This window comes from Carya illinoinensis, chromosome 12, assembly GCF_018687715.1.
Source record: "Carya illinoinensis cultivar Pawnee chromosome 12, C.illinoinensisPawnee_v1, whole genome shotgun sequence".
Taxonomy (NCBI): domain Eukaryota; kingdom Viridiplantae; phylum Streptophyta; class Magnoliopsida; order Fagales; family Juglandaceae; genus Carya; species Carya illinoinensis.
The window spans coordinates 17,789,674-17,809,559 of record NC_056763.1 but is presented as its reverse complement, the minus strand read 5'-3'; the positions used below and the strand labels follow the sequence as shown (position 1 = coordinate 17,809,559).

The 19,886-nt window shown below is 38.9% G+C and overlaps 1 protein-coding gene across 1 annotated transcript; it reads left to right on the top strand.

Annotated features, from left to right (window-relative positions):
• The first annotated feature begins 17,313 nt into the window (after positions 1–17,313).
• On the top strand, positions 17,314–17,802 carry LOC122289301. The gene has a single exon (XM_043096287.1). It carries the CDS (start codon positions 17,314–17,316, stop codon positions 17,800–17,802), a length of 489 nt encoding a protein of 162 aa, XP_042952221.1.
• Positions 17,803–19,886: the final 2,084 nt, after the last annotated feature.

Below are 19,886 nucleotides of genomic sequence, written 5' to 3'. Positions count from 1 at the left end.
TAGACTTCCCCCCAAAAGTTGTGGTAGCTCGAATAGGGATGCCATGGGTGCTCTTCATAGATGACTCCTCTTGTCGGGCTGGTGGGTGGATTGGAGTACATTTGGTTAGCCCTAACGGCCAGTTACACCATTACATGGTGACCCTTCCTTTCAAAATGACCAATAACGAGGTAGAAACGAGGCACTGGTGTCAGGACTCTTGATAGCTGCTGTGTTGGGAGCAATCGAAGGGGATACGAAATCAAACTCCTAAGTGGCAGTCAACCAAGTGCTAGGCCTATACGCCAAAAAGGGCGAGAAGTTAAAGAAATATTTAGCTCATGTTTGGGATGCATGTGACCGATTCTTGTATTGTAGTATATCCCAAATACCTCGAGAAGATAACGCAACGGAGAATAAGCTAGCACGAGTAGCATTAGGGATGGAGGATGCACCCCTCCCATGGTTGGTTGAAAGGAAGGTTATTGAAGTCCCAGCCATCGGAGAGGGTCATGATAGGCTTAAGCATCACCGAATGGGCCGACGAAGTGGTCAAGTGCCTCGATGTAGATGAACTCCCAACATGAAAGAAAGAGGTGAGAAGGATAAGAAGGAAGGTGGCAAGATTCATGCTTATTGATAGGATTCTCTACAAGAGAGGCTTTGCAACTCCATTACTACGGTGCATCTCTCCACAGGAGGCACAGTATCTCCTGGCTGAGATACACAAGGGAGTATGTAGAAACCATTATGGTGGGAAGGCCCTAGCTAGGAAAGCGGTGAGAGTTGGATAATATTGGCCCAATGTGCTAAGAAACACCTAGGAATTTATCAAGAAGTGCATCAGGTGCCAGATGTATGTGCCATTTCCCCATGCCCCTTGGTCATTCGCCTGGTGGGGAGTGGACCTAGTTGGACTCTTCCTGCCCTTGAGATTCATGATTGTCGCAGTAGATTATTTCACCAAATGGGCAGAGGTAGAGCCATCGGTAGCCCTAACAAGCAAGGCGGTGACTAGATTTTTGTGAAAGAACGTCATCTGCCGATACGGGATTCTTCAAAGCATAGTCTTAGACAATGGGTGCCAATTCGACTCAAAACACTATAAGGGGTGGTGTGCAGAGCTGAAGATACAAGTTAAGCACTCCTCTTTAGGGCACCCACAAGCAAACAGGCAAGTAGATGTGACAAACAAGGCATTAATATCGATTATGAAGAGGAAGGAAGAATGGGCAGAGGAGCTACCTAAAGTTTTATAGGCCTACAGAACCTTAGTAAAAACCCCCCACAGGAGAGTCCCCATTCACGTTGGCGTATGGGTGTGAGGCTATACCCCTAGTGGAGGTGGGGCTGCGAGTTTCTGAAGCCTCCATTTCTCGATGCCCAAAACAACAAAGCAATGGAGGAATATTTCGATCTTCTAGAACAGGGAAGGGAAGCGGTAGAAGTCAAGATGTTGCATGAGAAGGAAAAAGCCCAGCAGTACTACAACAAGAGAGTAAAGTCCAGAGTGTTCAAAGTAGGAGATTTGGTCTTGAAAGAGAGTGGGGTAACAACCAAGGAAGAAAACAAGCTGGGACCCCATTGGGAAAGACCATACATGGTAATAGCAAACAACATGCCAAGATCCTATTGCCTGAAGGACAGCCAAGGCAAAGAGTTACCACATCCCTAGAACATAGAACACCTGAAGAAGTTCTACCCATGAAGGGACTTTACTATTTATTTCTTTTACATCGTTATATTGTTTCAATATATTTGTTCATTACTCATTAGAACTTTGTCATTTTTTGTTCTCATCTATTATGAATAAAGTGCTTTTTCCAGCCCCATCCTTGACTATAAAAGTTGTGCTAAACACCAATGATGAGTCTTAGGGACTCGAGGTGCCATGTAAAAAGGGCGTAGAGGTCATCAGACCGCGTCACCCTTAAACATCATTATTGAACCGTAATGACTTGTGGTGCCATGTAAGAAGGGCGTGGAGGTCATCAGACCACGCCACCCTTAAATACCAGTGACGAGCCTTAGCGACTTGCTGTGCCAAGTAAGAAGGGCACAGAGGTCATCAGACCACACCACCCTTAAACACCAATGACGAGCCTTAGTGACTCATGGTGCCATGTAAAAAGGGCGCATTTGTGACGCCCCCAAATTCCGTTTGGGATTGGACGGACATTTGAAGCGTCGAGATATGCAACACAAGGTTACTTGCCCTTGTTTATGATATATAAGATGTAATGTTCCTAACATGCATCTAACATTCGCAGCGGATAAATTTTTTCTTTAGCAATACTATGCATCAAATTGAAAATATCCCAAATGCTTAAAACATACTTTATATTTAAAGACCCATTGAACAACTAAGATTACAACACTAGTCCAAAATGCTTAGATCCAAAAAGTACTGAAAATGCAACTCCATAGTACAAGTAGTAATTTACGTTAACTACTATATTAACATTGACGTCGCATCATCGCTCAGTCAACTATGTCTAGTTGGTCAACTCCTGATTCTCCTTCAGGTCCTGTAACAAGATCTACCATTCGGGAGGAATGGTAGTTGGGACTACCACAGTGAGATTTGATTACAAATCTCAGTAAGTTAACAAAAAACTTCCACACAGGTTAATGATGCATGGATGACAGTAAAAGCATGAATGTATAATCAAATTCATAAGTAATTAAAGCATAACTTGACGTACAACATAGCATAACTGACATAACGTAAATTGAAATGTGAACTGAACTTGACTTGACATGAACTTGATTTGAAACTTGACTTAACATGAAAAATACATACTCCACAGTTGTTGTGGCCCCATGTATTCTATGTGTAAATACATACTCCATAGTTGTTGTGGCCCCATGCATTCTACGTGTCACAATTGTTGTGTCTCACGTAGTGTATGCGTCACAATTGCTGTGACCCCATACTTCGTGTGCCACAGTTGTTGTGGACCCCACGAAACTGAATGTAACTCAAGATGAAACATGATTGGAATACAAAAGGACTGAAGCTCTGACGTAACATAACGTGACTTGAACATAACTTGAAAGACATGACCAACTTGAGATAGAAACATTTCGTAACATGACATATAATAGATAACATATTTAACATGACATACTTGCAACAGTGAATATTACATGACTTGACATACATGTAATAGATGACATACTTAACATGACGTACTTGTAATATATAGCAATACATGACAGAATATCTTATGTAACAGATGAAAATTGATGACAGAATAAATTCTATGTAACATACAATTATGTGATAACTTGACATGGCATGACATATATGATAACACACATACATACACTGTAGTTCCTTTACTTAGCACACATACAAAGTAGACTGCTAGTAAGTTAAAAGCTAACTTACCTCGATCTCCGCTTTTCTTATAAAACCTTAAGCGTGATCATGAGGAATTGTAATTAGTGATTCTAAAAGTTAGAACTAAATCACTAATAATTTGAAATATGAAAAAATACTAAGTTAAAGAGTAAAATTTCCATTTTACCTTCTACATGTAGAAAAATGATCGTTTACCCATAACTTAAGGATTTTGCATGCTAACTCCAAAAGTCACAAAAATTTACATGTCTCATGTAAATTTTATCCTCAACTCAAATATCAATTTAGAAAAATTTAAAACTAATCTCAACTATTAAAACTCCATAGGGACGAAATTCCCATATGCTATTTCCTTTGATTTTTGTTTCCAACTTGTTTTGATCAACCTTTTGATCTATGACTTATAAAGATGTGATCTTCAAACCAAACCATCACATGATTTAAAAAGATGTCCTAAAACATATATAAGCTTCTAATTCAAGATCACATGGTTAAAAATTAACCAAAACATAAATTTAGCCAAGAACATCCACACTTTGGCCTATCTGAATATCTCTTTACATAGAATTTCATATCTTTGAAACTAATATCAAATATTTTCAAAAGAATATTATAACATGTATATAAGAGGATTATGATCCTCCAATAAAATTATCAAAGCCATTGGAATAGGTTTAAACTACCAAAGATTTAAACTTTCTCAAAACAGAAACTGTTTTTCCTCTTCCAGTTTCTAAGTTTCTAGATATAAGAAAATACTTCATCACAACCTTTAATCATGCAACAAATCCTCAACCAATAATCATATACACATGTTAACAATACTCCATAAAAATTTCGGATCAAGATCTATCCATTAGCTTGGTCAAAAACTCCAAACTATAACATATTTTCCAATTTATCTCCCAGAATGACCCTTCTAGAGTTTAAACAATATTTGACTGACCAAATGATCTTCAAATAGAACAAATAAGATATCAACATAAACTAGACTAAAAAAGGAACAACTAATATGATGAGACTTTATGATAAAATACTTACAAAAGCTTCGAAATAGGTGTGCAAAAGAACACCTAAAAGCTGTCTGAGAGAGAGTGTTTGGTATTCTTTCAATGGAAAGTGTAAATGAAGATAATTTCGTGGAAAGTGGCTGGAGATACTTATGGACGAGATATGGAAGAGGATGAGACTGGAGTGAGAGTTAAGTGTAGGTCTCTCCTACCCAATAATATCTATAAAAATCAACTCAAGATATTTCTATCCAATAATATTTACAAACATCAGTTCAAGATATTTTTATCTAATAATATCCACAAAATCAGCTCAAGATATTTTTATCCAATAATATCCACAAAGTCAGATCAAGACATTTTTCAAAGGTGAAGAGTAGACTTGGAAGAGTGAGGTGGCTAAGATATTTCCATGTGTCCAATTAAAACTTTCTAACTATCTCCAATAATTAAAAACACACTTCTGATATCACAGTGAGTAATAACATTAACTATACGATTAATAGATTCGTGAAAACTTATAGAGTCTTCATGAGATTCCTAAAGCCAATAGAAATTTCACCGTTGAATTTCTAGCGGGCTGTTACAGCAGTGGTCATCAGACCACGTCACCCTTAAACACAAATAACGACCCTTAGTGACACGTGGTGCCATGTAAAAAGGGCGTAGAGGTCATCAAACCATGCCACCCTTAAACACTAATGATGAACCTTGGCGACTCGTGGTACCATGTAAAAAGGGTGTGGAGGTCGTTAGACCACACTACCCTTAAATACCAATAATGAGCCTTAGTGACTCACAGTGCCATGTGGTGTGGAGGTCATCAAACCACGCCACCCTTAAACACACATATCGAGCCTTAATTACTTGTAGTGCTATGTAAAAAGGGTGTGGAGATCATCAGACCATGTCATCCTTAAACACCAATCTCAGCCTTAACGACTCAGGGTGCTATGTAAGAAGGGCGCGGAGGTCATCAGACCATGCCACCCTTAAACACCAATGTCGAATCTAAACGACTCATGATGCCATGTAAAAAAAGGGGCCGAGACTGTTAGTCCATGCCACCCTTGAGCTTGAAATGACTCACACTTAACCATGTGGAAGGCACAATGGCCAATGGAGTATTCTCCCCCTCCTTCATGGAGAAGAGAGGGCAAGAAGGCCAATGCCACTCTCCAACCCAAACTACTCGCCAACAGCAACCAAGGGACACAGAGAAAGCAGAAGGGAAAATCAAAGATGCAAACATTAAGAAAACATAAGGGAAAAAGGGAAAAGTGGCAAACCACCAAAAGAAAACTACAATTCAATCCATATATAAATTAAAAAAGTTAAAAACAAGTGATTATAGCTTAGGTAATTGTTCCCAAAAATGACTTGTTATAGAAAATTACACAAGCTACAATTTGAAAAGGGGATATACAAGAGCTACTGTTGCAATAGGGATTTAGGTGGTATCATTTCCAGCAGGTGGGGAAGAAGGAGAAACATCCTTGAAGGCGTATGGCATCTCTGTCCTACCAAATTTGTAGGTGAAATGATGGGTAGCTGCGTCAGGCTTGAATAAATTCTAATCCAAGCGTGCCAAGTCGGCAGATGGATTGGTCTTTAGGTGGGACCTAAGCCTTAACACGCCAGAACCATAGCCATAAGCAAAAGCAAGGTCTTGGGTGGTAAGAATAGAAGCCAACTGGGAGCATAGGTAGGAAATTTCCTTTGTGACATCCTTCAGTGCGGCTTTCATCTCATTCAAGTGAGTGTCTTTCGCCATGATGGCCACATGTAGCAACCTCTGCTCCTCCTCAGAATTCACCCGACTCTTCTTATATTGGTTGTGGCACTGTTGAGGCTTCACTAGGGAGCCCTCAGCCTCAGAGAGGTCAAGTTTTGTCTGTTGCCCCTTTTCCAAAGCAGCCTCTAGATCATGTTGAAACCTGCAGACTTGGTCTTGGGAACAGGCTAACTCCTGGCGGACAGAGTCCTACTCTCCCTTAAGGGCTAGAAGGTTAGATTTAAGATGCCTTTGCTCAAACTTGAAATCCTTTTTAGCAAGGGAAAGTTGAGTCCTAGCAGAATCCTGTCCAAGGTCAATAACCTCAAGGAAAAGTCATCCTTGACTTTTGCCTCTTAACGGTGACAAAGTTCATCGCGGAGGAGAAGGCCTCGTCTTGAAGGATCTCTATGTCGTCGTAGGTGCAACCCTCAGCCTGCTCTAGTAAAACCTCCAGCTCCTTCCTTTAGCCTTCCACTTTTTGGACAACACCTTTATTTCTGTCCTCTCCACCTTCCACCTCTCAAACGCAACTTTGTCATGAAAGCCAAACTTTTGCCTCTCCATAACCTTTTCCTCTAAGTGAGCTTTGTCCACTAGGATCCAAGTCGCCAAGTCATTGATCCCCTGCACAAGACCAATGTCTAAAGCAGAGCGATCAGTAGAAAAACAAACAAGACATTAAAGAGGGAAAAGTCGTAGAGCAATCAATGTTACCCCAAAGAGCAAGGCCTCTAGGCGGTTAGCCACCTCAGCAGTACCCTCACCTTGGTCATTGGCAGAAAAAGAGGAAGCGCTGTCTTGAATTCCTTTAGGATCATGGCCACCATCAAGCAAAAGCCCCCTAAGGGGTCAAGTGGCTAAGTTGGCCCCTCCCTCAAGGGGGCCATCAAGTTCTCCTGATAGGTGCGTGGTGCCAGTGTACACTAGGTCCACATCAATCAAGTGGGCGCATTTACCCAACAACAGAAAGGACCTAGTCTCCCCACCAAAAGAAGGCAAGCAAGGGAAAGGGATGGAAAGACATTCATCGCTCATATTAAGAGAGGGGTTAGTCCCCCTAGAAATGGTAGTTGGCAGCATCTGGAGAAGGGAGTCTTCTGTATCAACACCTGCATGCAATTCCTCTTGGTGAGGAACCTTATTTCCGTTCTCGCCGCCCTAGCCATCCTCACCTCCTGAAGAGGTGACCTCTCAACTCATCTCAAGGGCAGTATCTACTCCTTTATTCAGGTCAACTTCCACCTCTGCATCGCGCCCTCTATTTCAATGGTGTGAGTCTCTGCACCCATAACAGGATCCAAATCAAGGGCGACAACAATGTTCGCACTCAGCTCATCGTCCCTCACCAAGTTTTAAAAAACTAGGAACTCAAAAGCAGGGCTAGATGCAGAGTTAGGCTCCTTTTGAGGAATCTCTAATTAGAATGTGGCAGCCAAGTTTGAGAGGGTCTGACTGGCCAAACCTTCAGCATCACCAAGGCCGGGGAGGTTGCACGCATAGGCAAAGCATTGAAAGCGGAAGAAGGGATAACAAGCACCCCTGAACATGTGAGCGAATGGGTGACATCAAGAAACGGTCTATATGGAGCAGAGTTAACAAGTATTCGGTCCAAAGTTCATTTGGATGGGCCTTTGACTAGAGGTGAACCATTTCAATTCGAGCCAGTTTGTGGTATGATAGAGGTTCCATCCCAGCCAGCAAACCCTTCTTCTGAGGGATTTTCCCCCAACTAGCCCTAATAGGAAAATCCTACTGGGGAGTGTCTTTAACTAGACATTCCTAATCAGTACCGAAAATAAAGAAAAATTCCCTGTCCAATTATTGGCATTTGAGTGGTGGCCCTCAAATCGGTCCAACATCTGCCCTTTGTCTTTCCTTTGGAAGCTCAGACTGTTGCCTTTAGAGCCCAGGTGCAAGTGGTCGAAAGCCAGAAATTTTTGAATAGTTAGGTTTGGATAATCATCACCAATGGGATCTAGAGCCATGCGAAACACAATACAAACACAAAGAAAGACCCTTAGTGCAAAGGGGTGAAGTTGGATAGGAGCCAAACGAAGAAGATCCTAAATATCGTGTAAAGAGTGATAAAAAGGAAGCCTTAGCCCATGGGCCAGCGAAGAAATGGTTTGGGCAACCTTACTGTCGAAACCTTCATTGTCCACACATCTTTAAGAGGGAATCTCTAAAAAAACCGTGTTTGGAATGCGATATTCTTCTCGCAAGGTTTTTAGGTCTCGAGGCCCGAGAGAAGAATGCTACTCAAATCCTTCATAGGTTGGGACATCCAGTACGTGAGAGGATTGAATGTCAGTAAGATGGAGATATCATGTTCGACCATGGAAAGTTGAAGAGAAGAACGAGGCGAAAAATGAGAAAGTTGTAGACAATGGAAAAGGAACGTAAGAATCTCAAGAAATCTTAAGAGAATGCAAGAAATCGTAAGGGATAAAGAAAGAAGAAAGTCAGAAAGAGAAAATAAATTAAAAGGAGGATGGACACCGAGTGAGGAATACGAGGGGCCATTCATTCTGGCATTATAACCTGACAACAGGATGTGATGGGAGGGGAATAGTTGCACGTTACCCAATAACCATCTCTATGTCATGGGCAATCAAACCATCTCTTCTTGATTATTAAAATTGGAAACGGCGGGATAAAGTGCTCAATGGGCTATTTGAGTACAAAGATGGAGAAACTTCAACTTCCAATGCAAAGAATATAATACATTTTGTTTTTTTAACTAGATGAGATATATGGTTACCATGTGATTGTGTTCAATCCTTTTTAGATCAATTTGGAATTGGCAGCCTAGCTATTACATAGAGAAACAGTAGGAAAAATTACATGCATGATGCTTGAAGGAACTTGAAGAGCTAAAGAATATGTACAAATTCTCATGGCTTTTGATCTCTTACGCTTTGAATATTTTGCACAATAGTGAAACTTCCTTACATATAAACCAAATTGACATATCATTGGTTTTTGACAGTGGATGTAAGCAGATATGTCACACCTTGAAAATACTTTTTTCTCAAAGATATTCTTAATTTCTCTTATCACTTGACAGTCGGAAGTGAGTGGCTAGAGTACTAGCTACTCAGGTTTGCAAAGGATCCTAACATTGGCCTCTAGATATGGCACGGATCAGAAGGGCATAGAACTGATTGAGAAATGACTAGTATAGTACGAACCCATTTCACAAAGAAAACTCGAACTACTCATAGAATATTTACTGTTAATTATTGTGAGGACCACGCTCTCCAAAGGAAGAAACTCTCCATGTGAGGACAAAACGAGACTAAGTAAAAGATCCAAAGAAAGAAGCTCTCCGTGTGAGGACAAAACGAGACCAAGTAAAAGATTTATCATCTCGGGAATGAGGGAAGGCTCTGTTGAGTGGGAAAGGCGAGCAAAAAGCCTAATGTGAGTGAGACCTAGGCAAGCATGGCCCTTGTGATAATAGCCGAATTTTGCATAGTTTTATTAGTTTAAATAAAGCATTATAATAATTATGTAGTGTTAATTTTTATATTTTTATTAGTTTTGAAATATTTATTTATTTATTAATTTTTACCGGAATAATAAAAAAACATAAAGGAAGAGATAGAAAAACAAAATCGCGCTGCTTATTTTTTTTTTTTTTTGATAACAAGACTAATATTCATTCAAATCAAATAGTCCTTACAAAAGAACATTTATCAAGCCAAATGGCTTGGCTTACAAAAGAAGGACATGAATTCCACCACATAACAATATCGTCAACTTCCCTAGCATATCTTGCCAATTGATGGGCAGCACCATTACCCAAGCGATGAACATGCTCAAGTCTTGTTTCTTCAAACCCATGCATTAGCCTTCGAATATCTTGTAAGATAAAATCAAATTCAGTTAAAAACTCAGACCCTTCATTCAAAGAATTGACTAGGATCAAAGAATCAGATTCTAAAATAATTTTTGGTACCCCCCATTGAGCACATAGTTGGAGGCCTCTCAACAAAGCAATGGCTTCAATAAATTCAGATGAAGAAACCTCCCTTTCCATCTTACTAACAGCTACTACAACATCCCCATTATGATCTCTCAAAATAACCCCAACCCCAGCAGAGCAAGATTCACTAAATGTAGCACCATCTACATTTAATTTCAAATAATCCATTGGAGGGAGATGCCAATACACAACATGATTAATCCTTTTATCAAAACTAGAAAACACCTGCACTCTAGCATACTCTTGCTGTAAACACAAAGCACTATTAACAGCAGCATTAATATGAGCATAAAATGTGAAGTTCTACAGCATGGGCCACAATGACTTAGTCAAGCATTGAATGGAGACTATAGAGTTGTAAAGAGGAGTTTGTGCTGGCGTGGAAAGTGAAATTAGAAGCAAAAGTGATAGAGACGTGAAGATAGAAAAGATCCCGCATGAAAAAAGGAAAAAAAATAAATAAACCTAACTATAAATACACATGTACACGGCATGAGAAAGGGTTCTTCTAGCCCAGGGCACGCCGATCGGAACTAGAGAAGAGAAAACTAAAATAAGGCTGCACGCACGAGCATTTAGGAGAAATAAAACTTGGGTTCCTCCAGTTTTACAGTTATATTTACATTTCGAGAGTATTGTAATTTATATTTTTCTTCAGTTTCTTTTAAATACTATTTAAATATTTATTTACATTCAGATTTTATAATTTATTTTCATGAACATGTCTAGCTAAGTTTTCAACTAAGGTTGAGGATGAAACCTCATTAATGATTAGTAGTATTAGTTATGAGATTGATTGTTTTCCTCAATTATTTATGTGTTCAACAATATAATGTTCTTACTTCATATCAATTGAGAGAGATAAAGTTCTCGATATAAGTTCAATCATGTTTTTTCTCATGATCTAGAATAATCTTAATCATTTGAGACTTTGATTTATAATTTTGTAAAAAAAAAAAAAATCCTTATATCTTTTGTGATTTGTTTTGACATATATAAGTGAAGAGTCAATTTTATATCTTTGAGCAAAGAAAAACAAACTTTAGATATTTAAAAAAAAAACAAAAGAGTTTAAGCTAGAGGTGCTACCCGCCCTTTACGGGGTGGGGCCACCAGAGTCTACCCCCTTCCATGCTAGTGCGGGGTACCCCGTCTGTTGCAAGGGGTGCGGGGGTGGACCTACATTCGTCCACCCTTCGCCCCCCCTCCTCCCCTCCCATTCCCTCCCTAACTCCCCCAATCGATTACAACAAACCCAAACACCAAAACAAGTTACAAAGATCAAGATAGATTCAACTACCTCGACATCTGTTACTTTCATGGCAAATGAAATCGATTCCTCTTTGTCTACGTCTGTCACAACGAACCCAATCAATTCCTCTTTGCCGGTGTCTGTTACTTTCATGGCAAACGAGAGTGAGAGAGTTTGGGACGAGAGAGATCGAGAGAATTTAGGAAACTGAGTTGGGGGGTTGGGTTGGCCTTAAAGATGTGGGGGCGAGGTAGGGGATTTATGGAGCAGGGCTGAGCCCCCTTCGTCCCCTACCTATGCAACACCCCTTTCATACGGGGAGGGGGGACTAGCCCCCGTCTATGTGGAGCAGATCTCCCACCCCACCCAGGTGGGGATGGGGCTGCCACTCGCTGCACCACCCCTATTTTTCACGATGATATTTTCCATGATAACAAGATTGATTTCTAGATTATCACAAAGATGTTCAGGAAGAATGAGTTTTCATAAATATATTATTATGAATTAATGAGGTGAATTCCAAAACCTTAGTTCACTTTCCATTAATAGTTTATCTTTAGAGTTTATTTTAGTTCTTTTTATTGTGATTAGTTCTTTAAATTAATTATTTCTTGCTTTGAGTAATTGATTATTTAGTTCTTCATTTCTTATTTTCTTTTACAACTCATCTTTCTTAACTAGATTAGAATTTATTTGGTTTCTTTGGGTTTCCTACATATACTTCGGTACGATTCGTACACTTGTGAGTATAATTAAATTTCACAACAAGGGTAGGCAATGGACTAGGAAAAGAGTAACAAGTGAATGAATTAAACATCACATTGGCAGAGCAAAAGGCTAGGCAACCAAAATGTATGCAAAATGCGAGCAAAGAACAGACAAGCGATAAGAGGGCGTGCAAAGATTAGACAAGCGAGAAGAGGGCATGCAAAGATAAATGAGCACGATACAGTATGGGCAATAGGAGTGCAACAGGTGAGCAACTGTAGCGTGCATGCCCATAGAGCTGGAGTGGCCATAGAAAACATAAGAGTGCTTAGGGAGTAGCGGGTAATCTAAAAAAGGATCAAACTCATATGAAGATGTTTCTACAAGAAGCATGTTTATTCTTAAAGGAAGTTCATGGTCACTCGAATACGCCTGAACATGCTCAGGACCTTTCCACTATGTAGGCGACATTCATAGGCGGCATTCTGATTTTCTTTGGTTGAATTCCTAAAACACGCAAAGAACATCCCTTTCATCTTTGTCACCCCTTCCCTCCAATGTACACCTGGATAGTGAAGGATCACCGATTTACCAACCAACCCATATCGAGAACTGTGAGGCCTGTGACAGGTAAAACTCTCTGTATAAGTAGCTTCTATGATCAATCTTCGTTCTAGCACATTGAGATCTCCAAAAATCTAGGAAATTCTGTGTGTGTGTGCAGCAACGTTAGAACACATACTCAGATGTCAAAGTATTTATTGAACTAAGGGAGGCTAGACCCATCTACAATTGACTTAGTGAGAACTCACTGTTAAGGCAGGTTCTTCTTTACGATAATGTTAGAAATGTTGATTAATGACTATGAGTATGTCATGTTACGATTTACTACTTTGTTCCCATTACTTTGATATTTTTTGCATGCATAATACCTCACTATGATTTACTGGTTGTCTTTATTAAAAAGGTTGATGCTATTTTGGAAAAAGTACATACTTTCTTAATTTAAGAGGAGTAAATGGGAGTGTGAGTAGATCAAGACTTAAGCTGAGATGGTGCATTATCTCAGTGTCCTTTTGTTAATAGGGTGCGTCTAAAAATTGAGTGATGGCTCCTGGGTTGTTATTGGGCAACAATGGGCTTGGTCAAGATGGTAATACTCTTAGGCTGAAGCCATGGCCTCTCAGCTGGTGAAAGTTTGAGGGCATCGAGGTCAAGGATGGGGTGCAAATCCAGACATTGCTTGTTACAAAGTCATATGCACAGTTGTCACCCACGTAGTGGCAAATGGAGTTAGGATGTTTACACGACCATTCAAAGAGGAGACCGTGGTGCACACATTAATAAATATAAGTGGTTGGTAAGATGGTTTTCATATTGTTGAATGGACCTGGGGCTTGAGATAAGCATATTATCAGATGATTTGGGCATTGGATGCTCAGTGAGCTTTCTGTGGTATATGAATATTTTATTTGCTTGGAGCCTGGTGCCTCGATAAGTCTGATATTCCTTTTATTTACTTTGAAGTTCATATTATTACATTCATTGTCGTTACTTGTATTATTAGTTGCTATCTTGATTTTTTAACTTAATAAGATTTTTTTGAAATCTCACTATGGTAGTCTCACTACTGTTTCGCTTTGCAATCCTAAGTTTTGATGTAGATGTAAGAAACAATATAGGTTACAAGGAAGAGGAATAAGTGTAACCCGAGGACTAGTATGGGGTTGTCTTCGATTTAAGTTACTATTATATTATAGTAGTTTGATGTTCACTTGAGTTGGGTGATGAACACACATATGGTCTATAATATTATTTTTTAACATGGATATTATTTTGGGTGAATTAAGTACATTTCTTTGGTACTGATGCTTCCTTTAGTTTCGATTGTATTCTAAAGTTTCGATTGTATTCTAAAGCTTTTGTTGCATTCTAAAGCTTCATTGTAAAGGTTTTTTTTTTTTTTTTTTTTTTTTTTTTTTTTTTTTTTTTTACAATGAAGGGCCCATGAAAGCAGGGATGTGGATCAAGGATTTGAAACAACTTTCAAGATATGTGGGTGCACCATATACCAGACAGTACTTTAGGCCAATTATATATTGCAAGGAGAGGCTGTTGTCTGGTGGGATACAAAGAGGCAATTAATCAAGGAGTTGGAATCGATGGAGGCTATAACTTGGCAAAGATTCAAGGAGTTTGACGATCCTTTATTCCCTACCATTGTAAGGTAGTAGACGGCTAGAGAATTTGCCAGCTTGATTCAGGGTCGTATGACAGTCGAACAGTATACCACTAAATTGATGGAGCTGGGTAAGTTTGCCCTACATTTCATCTCCTTGGAGGAAATGGCTCGAAGCATTTTCAAGATTGGTTGCAGTCGTAGATATGTTCCTTCGTGGTCTGTTTATAGATACAAGACTTCCAGGCTAATCGACGTAGCCTCTATTGTTGAATAGGAGCATCTCAAATTAACAGCCATAATAATAGGCAAGAAGCGAAGGACACATGTTGAGGAAGGATGCAAATTTGGGTCCCTCAAATGTTTGTGTCTAGATTAGGGACACGTCTACGAGCAATTTTGGAGTGTGCATGGGAGGCCAAAAACTTGTGTGCAATTAGTAGAACAGGTCGTATGAAGGAGATTTCCATCAAATTACTAGCACATGTTTCAGAAGCGGCCAAACTAGACATTTTTCCATAGAGTACCCTTGAGAAGCCAAGGGAGGTAGGACCAGCCTAGTTGGAGGGACGATGGGTCAGAGGTAGTTAGTGTAGGTGTGGGTGTATTCCTTAATGCCTTGGGAGATTGATGGCGAAAGCCTAGAGACCCAAGAGAGCCAGGTTTTTTGGGTACTATGCATGTACCTTATTTGACTCAATCTCATCCCAGTGTTACGTCTCATGTATCGGAATTTGCAATCTTTTGAACCCAATTCCACCTGTGGCTGAGGGTTAGGAATCCCTCAGTCAGGCGGTAGCACTGGGTGTACTACCAGTACCAGTTACCAGACATTGCAATTTGCCTTTCATTTGGTACCATCATTTACTCAATCATGGCCGTTACATAGCTTCATACATTAAATTTTTCATAACATTTAAAAAAGCCTAGAAGAGTATGAAAATGATGGTTTGGAGTTGCTATTTTCATTTCATTTAACCACATGTACATGTATGAATGTAGGTTGCTATTTTCATTTCATGCAGTCCATTTATGTGCATGTCAAATAGCAACCAACATTCATACACAAACTTATGCAATTTTCTTTTCATTTACATATGAGACTTAACTGAGAACTGCATAAAACTATCATTTACTTAAACTTCATACACTTAGACATATTATTATCCAATTAACCTCTTTGAGCTATTTACTTGCATATTTCCTCATAATATTCTTAATTGTGTAAACTTTAACATCCCCTTCATTCCACTTGTTTGAGTCACAATTTAATCTTTGTAGCATAACTATTTTCATAAATCCTATGCCTAAACTATGAACCTAAAAACCTAACTTCATTTCTAACTAATGAAGTGTGCTCGTATGCTTCACTTAAATCTCCAAACCATCACTCAACATGCCTTGTAAAGTAGTCTCACTTCACCATGAGATCCAAACTACAAACATTATACCTTTCCACCATACACATACAAACCAATACAACATTAACTCAAGTTCTCATTCACTTCCTCACATACAAACATATAACACAATCTAAAATAAGTGTACATATACAATCCACCAAACACACACATGTACCATACCCTTTGATCACCTAAGATCAATATACAATCCATTTAAGTATCCACTTGTTCTTACAAGCTCCATCCATACATAATATATTCAAGGTATACAAAGCTATCGAATACATGCAATTAATCAAATTACACATGCATCCTACCATTTTTATCACCTAAGATCAACATACAATTCACCCAAAGCATCCACTTGTAAACTACAACCTTCATCCATACTCAATACATTTAATATGGGAATCTGTCCAATTAAACCAATATCATTATCTTGCTTTCAAACTTCACCACAACTCCATCATTTAATCCCAACACTTCAAGACACGCAATCTCAATTCAAATTCCATACCTTCATATCAAACATCTCAATACAATTCAATTATAAAACATAGTCCAACTCAAGCATAATCATGCATTTGGAAGTTACTTCTATGCTCAAACATCCAATACAAGTGAAGCCAAAGATTAAAGATTAAATCTGTCCATATATTCAACCGACAATAAAATGTTTTTAACATACAATAAGTAGAGTTTTTAACATACAATAAAATGATTTAAATCATTTAAATAAAATGATTTTCTAAAACTATATTATTTTTGAGTCTTCAAAATAAATAGGCTAGCTTTAAAATTATGTTTGGTTCAATCACACTAAAAATACCACATTTCAAATAATTTTGGGTTTTTAAAATATTTAGAAGATTTTTGCTTGGTTCAATTTAAAAGTCATTTGCTATATTTAAAATAAAATTTGAGATTTAAAACAATTAGCCTGAATGGAAAATGAGCGGTTGGTTACACTTGGGACACGTGATTTCCAAGGATGAAATTGCGATGGACCCCAGCAAGATCAAAGTAGTGGTAGATTGGCAGCATTTTATGACAGTTCACAAGGTTAGAAGTTTCCTAGGGCTTGTCGAATACTACAAGAGATTTATGGAAGATTTCTCCAAACTCCCAGGTCCACTCATAGCTTGACCAAGAAGAAAGCTAAGTTTTAAAGAAAGCCAAGAAAACAATCCAGGTGAAAACTCTAATGAAAGAAGACAGCAAGCACTATGGCTTGTTTTATGGAAGCTGAAAAATTCCCAACAAGGTCAAAGTTTTTGCATGGAGAGCCTCTAGGGATGGACTTCATACACTTGCAAATATGACTAAAGACACATAGAGGTTGATGAAAAGTGCAGTTTCTGCAAGGACAACATGGGGGATCTCCCACATGCCCTACTACACTACCGAAGCATTCATGATTATTGGATTAGATATGTCTCATTAATACAAGATGTGGATTAGAATATGACCTTGAAGGAAGTGGCTCTAAGTGTGAAGGAAAATGGAACAAGAGATGAGCTAACAATGTTTGTTCTATTTGCATGGGGATTTTGATATAGAAGAAAAGATGATGCATGAAAACATTTGCATAGACCCAAATGATACTAAAATGATGCAAGGCCCAAGTTCACAACCAAAGACAAGCTATAGATGGCAACCTCCTCCCTAGAACTCATAAAGCTAAATGTAGATGGTGCAATATTTTTTTATCGTTATAAGGCAGAGGTGGGTATCATTCTCAGAGGCACCAAAGGGGACATTGTTATGTTTGCTAGCAAGTTGGAAGCTAAGGCCCAAGATCTTGCAATTATCAAACTCCTAGCCATGTTCTGGGGCTTACAACTATGTGCAAATATGAGGATTGCTAATCTCATTCTTGAAAGTGATTGTTTGATGATGGTTGACGAGCTCCAAAATGTTATTGATTCACACTACCCACAAAGAGTCTTAGTTCAAGAAACAAAGAGACTTACACAACTTTTTAGAGATTGCAGAGTTAAACATATTAATCAACTAGGGAATGAAACAGCACATAGGCTTGCCTGTTATGCTTGGAATGTTGAAAACATTGAGATGTGGTGGGATATTGTTCCTGTTGATGTATCCCAGGCCCTTTGGCTAGACAAAAACACTTTGTAATGTTTTCTCTAATAATATGAAACTTTCCCACAAAATAAAAAAAGAATGCTATGTTTGTGTGTATAGAGAAATGTGAGCAAAGTTTTTAGGAGTTAATGTAGAGGTTAACAACGACTTCTATACTGGCCTTAATAGAGCCTCACAAGCCAATGGTGGTTTTCAATGATGCATCCAAATATGGCCTTGTATGAGTTTTGATGCAAAAGCGGCGAGTAGTGGCATATGCATCATGTCAATTGAAGGACGACATTAAGAACTACCCCACCCACAATTTGGAGTTTACAGGGGTGGTGCTTGCCTTAAAAAATTGGCGACATTATCTCTATGGCGAGGCTAGTGAGATATATACAAAGCACAAGATTTTGAAATATCTCTTCACCCAGAAGAACTTCAACATGAGGCAGAGAAGGAAGTTGGAAAGAATTAGGGACTACCAGTGCGATATGAAGTATCATCTACAGAAGGCCAACTTGGTCGCCGATGCACTAAGTCGTAAATCTCAGATAGAAGATATAGCAGAGTCTTTAGAGATAGATTCCCTCCTTAGTGGAATGGGGAGACTACTATTGGAAAGCTCTCAACAAGAGGAAGTCATCTTCTCAATGCAGGAGACAAGGGCAATATACTATGATGAGATGAAGGTGCAATAGAGAAGGAATCCAAAGTTATTGAATTTACCTTGAAGGGTTAGAAAAAGAGAAAAGGCCCATTCATTTTAGCCTCAGCAAGGACGTACAGTAAGTTGCTATATAAGGACCAAAGAGTAACCCTGCGAATTTAGGGATCAAAGAAAAGATACTCATTGAAGTCCATGAAGCGCCTTACTAGGTATATCTTGGGAGCATGAAGATGTATCGAGATGTAAAGAAAGGTTTTTGGTAGAAATGTATGAAGTGGGACATAGCTCATTTTGTTAAGAGGTGTCCCACATGTAGACAAGTGAAAACAAAACATCAAAGATCTACTGGGAACTTGCAGTCCTTACTAATCCCAGAATAAAAATGGGACGATATAACAATGGCCTTTGTGGTCGGGTTGCCAAGGACTCCCAGTGGGAAGAATTCAATGTGCGTGATTGTGGACAGATAGACCAAAAGTGCCAATTTTCTTCCAGTTACATAAAATTGATATTCTAGGGAAGTTAACTCGATTATATTGGGAGCTAAGGTTCACTTCCCATTTCTAGAAAATTTTACAAGCAGTTATGGGCACCTAATTAAGGTTTAGTAGCGCCTATAACCCACAAACTGATAGTCAAACAAACCATTCAAACACTAGAAGACACACAAAGGGCATGTGCCCTAGAATTCTCGGGTACCTAAGAGAGTCACATACCCCTCATTGAGTTCATCTACAACAAAAGTTACCAGGGGACTATACAAATGCGACCATATGATGCCCTATAGGAAGAAAGTGTAGGACACCCTTATGTTGGGATAAAATTAGAGAAGTAGGCTCATTGTGTTAAAGCTAATTCAAGAAATGAAAGACCAAGTCAAGATCGTACTAGAAAAGATGGCGGCACAAAGTCGACAAAAGAGTTATGTTGACATACGAAGAGGAAACTTAACCTTCAAGGAAAGAGATTGTGTACAAGATGTCACCCTTGAAGGGCATAAGAAGATTTGGGAAGAAGGGGAAGTTAAGTCTAAGGTATGTCAGACCTTACCAAGTGGTACAAAAGATAGGCCCAATGGCCTATAGAGTTGCACTACCATCTGAATTTAGAGATGTGCATGACATATTCCACATCTTCACCCTAAGGAAGATCTTTGAGAAGCATCGAATGGTCAACCCTAGCAAGATTTAGCTTCTGCCAAATCTTACATATGAAAAAATATTGGTAAAAACTCTGGATTGAAAAGAGAAGAAGTTAAGGTCCAAGATAATACCCCTGGTAAACGTATTGTGGGGAAATCTAAAAGCAATCACTTGGGAAAGTGAAAAATTTATGAGGGAACAATTTCCTTATTTGTTTGGATTCTAATAACTTAAACGGTTGTTATGTAATAAGTAAGACCATTATTGAAATTTTGGTTCATTGGTGAATGCAACCTTTTATTCTTGATGAATTCATCTCTTCT

Excerpts from the sequence above, each read along its gene's own strand:
- LOC122289301 (XM_043096287.1), top strand. The coding sequence starts at position 17,314 with ATGGCAACCTCCTCCCTAGAACTCATAAAGCTAAATGTAGATGGTGCA.